This window comes from Panthera pardus, unplaced genomic scaffold (assembly GCF_024362965.1).
Source record: "Panthera pardus isolate Hobbes unplaced genomic scaffold, ASM2436296v1 HiC_scaffold_25, whole genome shotgun sequence".
In the NCBI taxonomy this organism is placed as follows: Eukaryota; Metazoa; Chordata; class Mammalia; order Carnivora; family Felidae; genus Panthera; species Panthera pardus.
Genome location: NW_026526821.1, coordinates 755,513 through 766,098, shown reverse-complemented (window position 1 = coordinate 766,098; position 10,586 = coordinate 755,513). Strand labels below are relative to the sequence as shown.

Sequence of the window (10,586 nt, the reverse complement as noted above, 5' to 3'; positions counted from 1 at the left end):
CCTGTCCGGAGGCAAGCCTGAAAGGCCCATGGCCAGGAGCATCATGGGAGCATCTTTCTACCAGAGTGAGGGCATGCGAAGGGGCCAAGACTCAAAAGAGCTCCGAGGACGGGGTTCCCCAAGGGTCTGTGAAGTCCAGGGGGAGAAGAGCAGTGATGATGGAGGAGGGCTTTCCCCACATGGGTACTGGGCCAGAAGCTCTAGGAGGGCACTCCTGGGAGCAGGGGCCAGCAAGGGGCGCCCACAACCCTCTAGACCATGGCGGCTCGCTCCTGGGTCCCTGGTGGAGAATGCCCACTCCCTGGGAGACTCAGGCCAGGCCATATCCCTCCCCACTCCCACTTCAGCCACAGGCAATGGCTGTGGCCTCCCAGGTCAGCCCAAATTGCCCCCTGAAGACCAGGTGGTCTCAGAGGACCCCTCTGCGACCACAGTAAAAGGCTGCCAACCGTACCCACCAATTCCAAAACATTCCACTGCACAGACGGCTTCCTCGGCTGGCCGCAGTGACAGAATGCCCTGCCCCGAGGTCCTTCTTTCTTCCTCCGTCCCCTCCCACGCGCTCAGGCCCTCTCCCACCGAAGACGGCACAGGTGGTGTGCCTTTGCCTATCGGCGGGGAGCTGGCTCAGAGGATGTGCCCCAAGTGACAAGGTGCTCACAGGACAACCCAGCATAAGGACCCACATGTTCCTGCTACCACCACTGGATTTATTGAGGCTGCCACCACGTCTGCTAAGAGGGCCACCAAGAGGGGACCCAGCCACTGCCCGGCCTGGTGCCTGAACTGAGGGACTGTGCCATGTTCTGGTGGCTCCTTGAGGGAGAGCCTGTGGAGAGTGACAGGCCACAAGGACTGGACAGCTCAGAGCGGAAAGAGAAGCATGAGCTAGGAGTGCAGGGTGGGGAGGGGGCAGGAACCAAAGTTGCATCTAGACAAAGTGGGACAAGACGAAACCAGAACCCGCGTGTGTAGACGTCTCCTCTCAGGATCCAGGCGCCTCTGGTCCGCAGCCCCTTAGCCGGACATCTCCTCTCGCTGCTCCTTGTTCCTGCGCACTTCAGCTGCGTGCAGCTCCTGTGAGGACAGGTGGAGGTGGGCGGGGCCCTGCGCCGCGGGGGGCGAGAGGGGGGCCCGCCCCTCCCCCACACCCAGTTTTCAGGGACCCTCCCAAGTGCGGGAGAAGCGACCAACGAGGGCACCTTAGCGACCAGGACTGAGGGTCAACAGAGAGCAGGAGGAGGTGCGCGTCATCCTCTGAAAGTGTGGCCCGAGTGCGGGGACTGGCCCTCAGTGCGACTGGGGTTGCGCCCAAACCACAGAGGGGGAGTTGGAACTCAGGTAACTTCCTTGGGATTGCGGACTCCACGGTGTCCCCTGGCACCAACCTGGTTCCACCCTGTGGTCTGAAGCAGAGGCCACTCCCGGGGGCTCCGGCCAGGGCAGGGCCTCGCCTCACTCTGGGCTGTCTCCTAGCTGGACAGGGAGCAGCCGGGGCGCGAGAGCGCTGGTGGTGCGGTGGGGCAGGGGCCAACCGAAGGAAGGGGCTCGTGGGTGCTTCCCCGGCCCCTCCCCTCTTCTGGTTCAAACCCGGGATACGCGTCCTTCCGGGCACTTCCAAAACAATGACCACCCGTTTATTATTGCGGTTATCGGCCCTGTCCCACCGGGACTGGACAATTGGCCTTGGCTGTGGCACTGCGGGAGGCGCCCAATAAATGCAGGCGGAGCCCGCCTCTCGCGGCCCGGGATCCACCCCGCCCCGGCACCGCCCCCTACGTGGAGCCCCGCCCCTCCCTGCTTTGGCACGCCCCCTCCCGGTCCCGGTCGCGTTCCCGGCTCAAGCCCCGCCCCGGCGCGCACCTTCTCGCGCAGCCGCTCGCGCAGCGCCGCCAGGTGCGCCTCGCGGATCTCCTTGCTGAGCTCCATCTTGTAGTTGAGCTTCTCCTCCGCCAGACGACTGAAGTTGTTGTTCTCCTCCAGCGCCTTGTGCAGCACCTCGCGCTCGTGCTCGCGCCGCTCGGCCAGCTGCTTTAGCACCTGCGCCTCCTGCGTCTGTGCGGACGGGCGGGGGCGCGCGCGTGGGCGGTGGCCGCCCGCTCCGCCCCGCCCCCAGCCTGCCCCCCCCCCACCCCCCCGGCGCGCGGTCTCGCCCCGCCCAGTGCCCTCATTGCCCTGCCCTGCTGCCCACTGGACGCGCTCCCTCCAGGAGCCCGGATCTACACTGTCCTGCCGTCGGCGAGGGTGTCCACCTGGTCCCGCTTTGCCTGGGACTTCCTGGGCTTTAGCATCGCAAGGTCCGCGTGCCCGCAGAACCCTCGGCCCCAGACACACCGGAAGCTGCTGACCCTTTCTGTGAGTCCTCAGCTCCCAGAGCTGCCCCTCCCACGAGGCTGAGTGCGCCCACGCAGTAAGAGAGGCTCTGTCCCGCTCGCTGCCGCCTCCAGAGGTCCTGATGCACTCAGGGAATGTTGGAGGAGCAGAGCAAGTTCAAAGCTTAAGGGCTGTCACTGAGCCTTCACCGTCTCCTCTAAAAAGTAGGTGCGTGATGCGCACCAGGTTCTGAATTCCCTAAGGTGCGGAGAGCTGTGCACGGGCCCCCAGGGCTGGGGAGAAGGGACTGGTTGGGGCAAGGAGCCCGGGACTCCTGGCTCTACACTGTCTGTCCTTATTTGGGGGAGGGGCTGCTTGGTGAGGGTCAGAGACCCAAGGATGATCACCCACACTTCCTTCCTTCTGGGCCCACCCACGTGCCAGTCACTACTAGCTAACCCTAGGAGGCTTGGGTCCCCAGGTTTCACTGGGACGTGCTACAAGGGATCCAGAGCCACTGCCCCTGCCCAAGGGGCAGCCCTCAGCACTGCACTCCTGAGGGTACCCCTGTTGTGTGTGTTTCAGTCTCCATGGGGCTGGTGTGAGGGGGAGGGGTGGGGAGGGAGGCTGGGGCCCCCTGAGCTCCCAGCGGGTCTGGGCTTGCAGCCCCCGACACATGGCAGCCCCTTTGTTCTCACTTCTCTGCCCCGGAGAAAGGTGCTAGTCTAGCCTCATGTCCCAGGACTCCTCCTGGCTGTGGCCAAGGACATCCCCTCCAACAGCATCTGCTTCCTATCTGTCTCCGGCTGGCTGCCATTGGGGATGCCTTATCCTCCCTGTCCCATTCTGATCTCCCCAGAGGCGATCCAGGGAACCATGAGACCCTCTCCACCCCAAGCTAATAGCCAAGCAGCAGCTTGGAGTACCCTGTGCCTGGAGGGCTCTGTCTGTGCCCATCCAGGCCTCCTGGCCACCTTCCTCAGGACCTGGAGGCAGGGGTGGGCTCCTCACCTTCCTCCGTTCCTCAGCTGCCTCCAGCCGCTTCTGCAGCCCCTCCAGGGAGGTGTCCTTCCTCTTGGGGGGAGAGGAGAGCACTGGGCTCTCAGGGGACAGGTCAGAAGGGGACTTGAGGATGACCTCGAAGCTCTGGCCAGAGGCCCTCTTGTCCAGCTGCTTCACCTCCATGTCTGTAAGATCAGACGGGGACTTCAGGATGCTGAGGGGGCCTGTTCCCAGCACACATCCAAGTCAAGGGCTGGGGGAGGGAGCACGGCTGCTCACGTGGGACTCCCAGGCCTGAGCCCCCAGGACCACCGCCCCCATCAGAGCTTCCCTCTCCAGAAGCCAACTAGGGGAGCGTGTGGGGGAGGGGGTTTGGAGAGGCCACGGGGCCAGGGAACAAGGTAAGGAGGAGGCAGGCACTGGTCAAGCAGGACCTGTCAGTGGCCCGGGGCACACTCACCCCCATACTGGTAGATGGTGTTGGGGTGCGGCTGTGAGTAGAAACAGGAGCAGATGAGCGACAGCACTGACAACTCCTTCATCTTCTCCTTGTAGGCTGTGGGCATGAGGCCAGCATGAGAGGGCGCCACGACCTCACCTCCTGGCGGCCCCCTCGTCCTCTCCTGGCATTCTTCCCATGCTGTGTCTCTCGGGAAGTCTGTTTATCTCGCTCTCTTTTCTGTTCCCTCGCCTCTCTACGTCTCTCCTCTCCTCTTCCCTCCTCTCCCCACCCCTCCCAGAAGTTGACGGTCTTTCCCTGGCACCCCTCCCTGTGTCCTGCATTGTTCTCCCTGCTCCAGGCTCCTTGTGCTCCCCTCCCTCCTCTTCTCTCTCTTGGCATTTCTGTTTGTCTCTGTTCATCCTTCTGTCTCCCTCACTCTCTGTCACTCTCTGTCTGTATCTTTCCACATCTCCATGACTCTGTCACTGTATTTTCCCAACTCACCCTCCCTGTACTTCCCCCTCTTTACTTCCTCCCCTTTCCCTCTCACAGATACTAACCGCCACATCAGATGTGGTGCTTCTGCAGGCAGCACTTTCTTGGGCTGTCCACTTGGGTGAAGCCCTCAGAATTCCTCTTATGCACCCCCCCACACTTACCCTGACAGCATTGCAGCCCCCCCCCCCCATCCCCCAAAACCTGGCTCTGAACAGGCCCAGGCTTTCTGTTCTTCTATGGCCAGAGGGTAGGGAGCTGTCCGTTCAGCACCAACACCTGCCCTCTAGCTTTGCAGAGCAAGTGCCCACAGCCAGTGTCCCCAGTGCCCAACTAGAAAAGGAGGCCATGAGCCCTGTCAGAAGATGGAGGAGCCCACTGTCAGAGCGGGAATGAATGAGCTATTTGTGGTCCATTTGTGACAAGCCAGACCCCAAAGTAGACACGTTGGTCAGGTGTCTCACTAGTGTTTAACCATCTTCAGGTTCAAGACTGTCCCCCTGCTCAACCGAGATGATACTGGACCCAAGGGGTGAGGGTGACTTGTGCAAAGCTCCTCAAGTACAGTTCAGGTGGTCTGTGTTCTTTCCACAACTCCAGCATGTCACAAAGACCAGGAGGCTCAGAGACCCATGCCCCCGCCTCCCTGGCTAGAGAAGCTGGGACAGGTCTCCAGAGAGATGCTCCAGAGAGGGAACATGGCTTCTGTGAAGGAAAAGCTACCTACAGGGCTCTTCCCAGGGGCAGACACCAATTTGGACAAGTGTTGAGGTAGACAAGAAAATTCTTGATCAAATTTCACACGAGACAATGTCTTTAAGTTGAGTTAATGTGAAATTGGGGAAAGTGCTGGTGTAGAAACAGGAAACAGGACAGAAATCATCAGCCCTTGTCTGAGGGAATAGCTCACAGTGAGCAGGGTTTTCTCACAATCATTTCTCTGCAGAGAATGATGTTATTTGATCTAAATGTCCTGATGATCCAGACTCCTCTGGAGAGAGCCCGAGAGACCTTAAAGGGAGCACAATGAATCCTGGGCTGGCAGCAGGGAGAGCCTTTAAGGGGCTTGGAGGGGAAGCAGGGCAAAGACATATCTTGGTGAGTGGGCCAGACGGGGGCAGGCTTCCAAGGGAATTTCGGCCTGAGTTGCCAATTTTATTTTTTCACAAGCAGAATCTATTTGTGCATTTTTGTGCTGTGAAAAGTTAATTTTAAAAAGAAGGCAGAGGGTACATCACAATACATGTGCTGGGGAGTTAGAGAGTGTAAGAGCAGGCAAAGCAGCCCTTCAGAAGCAGCAGACCAGGAGGCATTTGGGCATTTGGAAAGGCTGGGGAAGTCACCAGCCCTGTGCTCAGAGGCAAGGTCAGGACGGGACCAAGAGGGTATCTGGGTCAAAGGGACACACTTGGGTCCTGGGAGAGGCCAGGAAGGAAAGGGCTCAGTCTAACCCTGCCACCACCAGCCTCCCTGGCAAGAGACAGTGCTTCCCCTACCTCCCAGGGAGTCCTTCTGCACCACATGTGAAACCTGCAAATGGGTCTACCATACAGGCAGGAGCTTGGGGCCTCGCCGCTGCTCCAGCTCCTCTCTGCCTTGAGGCTGAGGTTTTCCTGGGAGAAGGAGCTGCACATTTATTACAGAGGAAGAACAAGTTCACAGACAAATGTCACCTCAGCATGAAGGGAGGCTGGCGGCAGTTCAGGGAGCAGGATGGGGAGGTTTGGCAGGTGTGAGCACCGCATTGTTAGGATAGAGGGGAGAGGGATGGTAGGGCTGAGACTGAGTCAGAGCTCTCTGAGGTCACAGCTCAGCCCAGGGGACCAGTGCCAACTGGAAAGTGAGGGACTCTGTCCTACAGCTGTAAATAGGGGTGCAGCTCAGTGTCTGATGGTCATGGAGATTCCCTGGGCTGGTTTCTCCCAGGCTGATGGCCCAGGGGGAGCTTCCTTCCCTGAGTAGCCAAGTGGGAAGGGGCACCCCCCAGAAGGGGGCTTTGGGAGTGAGGCTTGCTGTGTGGTTTGGCTACAAGTTGGAGGGGACTGGACAGCAAGTGAGGAAATTGGCAAATTTGCAGAGAGTGAGCCAGGAAAAGCCCACACATGGGGCCGGAGAGCAGGGCTGGGCCCAGCGGCTCCGAACACAGGAGGTTACACCTGTGTCCTCAGAGCTGGAGGGCTTAAAGACCATGTCTCATCGCAGAGGGAAGAGGTTGAGGGCCAGACCCATCTAGGCACCTCTCCATACACAGAGCTCAAGTCAGGAAACACCTCTACAGCTTGGAGGCATGCCCTTTCTCCCCCTCACCAGGACCCTTCTCTTCCCCATCACTGACTTCAAGGAGTCATTAAAAAACAAATCTCTGCTGTGAACTGGATTGCTTTCATCTCCCCCCTCCTCTTCATTGTATTAAATGTTAAATATGCAAATATGCACATTGGCCTTTTGGATGCTTAGATCCAGGTGAGCAAGAGTTAGAAGGCACCACCTCAGCCTACAGTGGCATGGTAACAATAATGACACCACTCATAAGGTGGGCGCGTGACATCCATGCGCATGACCCTCAAGACCAGCCAGCCCAGGTAGATACGCTTGTCAGGCTCATTTCTACTGAGGGGAAAAAAGAGACTCAGAAAGCAAGGGGCCCAGCCAGAGTCACACAGCATGCCAGGATGGGAGCCTGGTCATGAGTCCCAGCCTCTGACTGTACTTTTCTGCTTGGAGCCTCATGGTGATGGTGATAGGTGGTGTCTAGTCAGAACTGGGAGGGCAGGGGGCCCACAGATGCCTGCTCACCCCTAGAAGGGTCCTGGAGGCTGCTAATTGCTTCTTCACAGATGAAACTCATTGCCATCCAGGCTGCCCCTCTCACTAGCCAGAGTCATATGCAATGTGCTGGGAGCCCAGCATGGCAGGAATTGCCAGCAGAATTCACCTTTCTCTGAGCAGGAAACTCTGCAAAATGTGGCTGCAACAGTCACACTGCCCAGCACAGACTGGGCACGCACCTCTTGTCAGGCAGCAGGCCGAGCACTGTTCCTGCAATATCTTGCTGTCTCTCAGAACAAGCCCAGGGGAGGTGCTGTCACTGCCATCCCCATCCACATGCAGCCCTGAGAGTTTAGGTAGCATGTGCAAGGCCTCCCAGCTCAACAGAGTTGCATAAGGAGACAGATATGAGCAGGAGTCTACAAAAGTGTGTGAAGAGCTGAGCATCTGGGAAGGACATCAAGAGATGGCCACCTGTCTGCTAAAGCTATGTTCACTCTCTAGAGAATAAGGTTAGCTAGGGTGCCCATCTCCGGGATGGAGGGGAGGGTAGGGAGGGCCACCTGTCCCCAGGTGAGTCTCAACAATATAGCCCATCAGCAGGCACTCAGCTTTTCGGTCAACAGAGGAAGAGAAAGCTAAGGTCAATCTTGTAGTGACTATGAGATCATAGCAGACAATGACTCTAGTCACCAAGGCCAAATGAAGCCCACCAGCAAGCTGGGACAGACAGGCCACTGAGGCCTGGGAGATCAGCTCCAATCAGAGAGGTCTCTTAACAGAGAAGCCATAGCTGGGGTTCACTTAAACTGATTTTGGTCACAATTACTGGTGCGCTCCCATAGCCACTCCTGGGCCAAACTCCTATCAAACTTTTATGAAGATGAGCACAGGTAGGTACACGTGTGGGCTGTGCTCTACCTAGGGCAGCACCAATGGTGAAACAGGAAAGGCCCAGCCCCATGTGACTCTGGCCAGGGGACGTTCTCCAGCTGGCATGCAGCACATCCATGAGGCAGTGGCTGTGCTGGACAAAACGGATGGTGAAAAGGTAACTTGGGCACCCAGAAAAATCCTGGGGCTAAGCGTGGGTCAGCAGGGCCCCAACAAGGCACTGCTGGTATCGGGGCTGTGAGGTCAGTGTCGGGCCGACCTCTGAGAGGCATCAGTGGTGCCGTTTTGGCTATTTCCCTTCACCACCTAATCTACCTGCTTATCTGTCAGACAGATGGCAGGAATGAGGCCTACTGAGGGCTTTTACTAAAGGGGGTTCTTACTGAAGGGGGTGAGTGAGAGAAAAGGCTGAGAGCATCGCCCACGAGTGGTTGCTCTGTCTCCCACTCAGGCACAGATCCTGAGCAAGGGCCTGAAGCCTGAAGCCCCACCTCAGTGTAGGACCGGGGTAACACTCTGGCCATGAGAAGGACAGACTGCCCTCAGTTCCTGGAGGGGGAGGTCTCATTCTGCCCAGAGCGGATCCCAATATCTCTAAGGATGTCAACAAGAGAGAGCAGGGGGCGGATGAAGACCAGATGGACGGACCCAGTGCAGGAGGGGTGTGGTCAGTGACACACATGTTCCCCTCCTGGACAAGTGCAGAAGTCACCTGGGGCCTGGAGCCCAGGAGGCCTAAGAGGCTGGGCAGGGCTGGGCACATGTGAGTGGGTGGAGCTCTGCTAAAGCTGTGTTCACTCTCTAGAGAATAAGGTTAGCTAGGGTGCCCGTCTCCGGGATGGAGGGGAGGGAAGGGAGGGTTGGGAGTGTGGTTCCGGATGGAGTGGGGAACGGGGTGGAGGTTGGGGAGGGGGTGCTGCCCTGCTGTCCTTCCACATGGAGTGCAAAGATGAAGCTGGTTTTGGGGCTCAGAGCATTCCTGGGGACAGCAAGCCCAACGTCCTCACATCCAGGGTCACCTGCAGCTCTCCTGCGTCCAGTAACTGCCCCGTGTCCACCTCTCTGCCAGAGCTCCCCTCCTGGAAGGCCCCGAGGGAGGAGGGTCGCAGCCTTGGTGGGGGGGGGGGGGAGAGGGGGCGGGGGGGGGGACCGTGGATCCGCAGCTTGGGAGGCGGGGCGGTCGGGGAGGGAGGGGCAGACCCCTCCTTGCTGGAAGGGCTTGGAAACTGCAGCAGCCCCTCCCCCCATGCGAACCCTGCTGCGCAAAGGGCGGTGGCTTTTTTCGACCAGAACGGGTGGCACCTTGTCGCAGAGAGCGGTCCCCAAGCCCGCAGCAGCGAGGGGAGGGGGCGGTGACGCTCGACGGGGGCGCGGCTCCCCGCTCGCTCCCCAGTCCTTCCGCAGCGTCCCTCCAGCCCCCAGGGCGCTCCTTTGGCGCAGGGAGGGCCCGGGCCCGCCAGCCCTGAGCTAGGGCTCCCGCAAAGAGTCCTACCCTCCCAGTCCCCAGCCTCGCGAAGGCGAGGTCCGACCAGGATCTGCGGGAGCCGGGCGCCTCAGGGGACGCTGTCCGCACCTCTCCAGCGCGTCCACCCAGGGGCACCGGCCCGCGTCAGGCCCGGGAGCCACTCTGCCACAGTCACGCCTGGCCTGACACGGCGGACACGGAAGGGGCAATGAGCCTCCGAACCTGACGTTCTCACCCTGGGTGCTCCCTTGGGCGCCGCCCCTGCCCAACGGCCCACGCTCGCCGCACCAGCGCCATAATCCTTGCCCTTGGGGCACCAGGTCGTCCCAACCCGTTGGCCTGAACTCTGGCTCATGCGGGTTCGGCCCGGCCGCGCCCCGCGCTCTGAGCGCGGGGTCTGAGATGTGGAAACAGGAGTCCGCCAACAGACCCAGCTTTGGGCGAGGCCAGACAATGGCCTCAGCTCAGACCCGCCGCCGCCCCAGGAAGCCCGCGTGCCGGGCGCCTACCGGACAAGGTGCTGGCCATGGTGCTGGCGGCGGCGGAGGCTGCGGAGGCCGAGGAGGCGCGGGCGGCGGCTGGAGCTGCAGTCGGCAAATGCTGCAGTGCTGGGGAGGGGAGAGAGCGAGGGAGGACGGGAGGCGGGCGCAGAGAGGGAGGGAGGCAGCGAGGGAGAGAGAGAGAGGGACGGAGAGAGAGCGCGCTCGAGAGAGGGAGGGAGAGAGAGAGAGAGAGAGAGCGAGCGCGCTTGAGCCCTGGCTGGCTGTGGCAGGGGCAGCCGTCAGAGAGAGAGAGGAGTGAAGACAGGGGAGGATGGGAGGGGAGAGACCCATCTGGGACGAAGGGTGGAGTATTGCAGCCAGATGCCCATCCTCCCACTGCTTACCTCTTGGATCCACTGCTGCCCAACGTGGCTTTGGCTTTGTGCAGGCTTGGGGGGATGGTGGAGACATTCCCCGTTCCCCAGGGTGGGCGTGGCAGGAGGGGACAGACCCCAACAGCGGGGGGGGGGGGGGGGGGCGGGGATTGGAGAGCTCTTCACCTGAGCCTGGGAGGTGCCTTCTGTGTGCCCAGGGCTGTGCTGAGGGGAAAGTTTGTCATAGACAGTGGGGGTGGGGATTGGTCCGGAAGGCCTCCAAGGAGCATCCCAGAGGATGAGCTGATTCTGAGGCAGAAAAGAGGGCAAATGGGGATGGTGAGGCCTAG

General features: G+C 60.2%; 1 protein-coding gene across 1 annotated transcript; it reads right to left on the bottom strand.

Annotated features, from left to right (window-relative positions):
- Positions 1–693: 693 nt before the first annotated feature.
- Positions 694–10,047, bottom strand: STMN3 (stathmin 3). Its single transcript, XM_053890005.1, has 5 exons — positions 9,890–10,047; positions 3,776–3,871; positions 3,325–3,500; positions 1,864–2,055; positions 694–1,077 (listed from the first exon to the last, which is right to left on the bottom strand). The coding sequence occupies exons 1-5, from the start codon at positions 9,906–9,908 to the stop codon at positions 1,018–1,020; spliced, it is 543 nt and encodes a 180-aa protein (XP_053745980.1). The 5' UTR covers positions 9,909–10,047; the 3' UTR covers positions 694–1,017.
- Between the last annotated feature and the right edge of the window lie 539 nt (positions 10,048–10,586).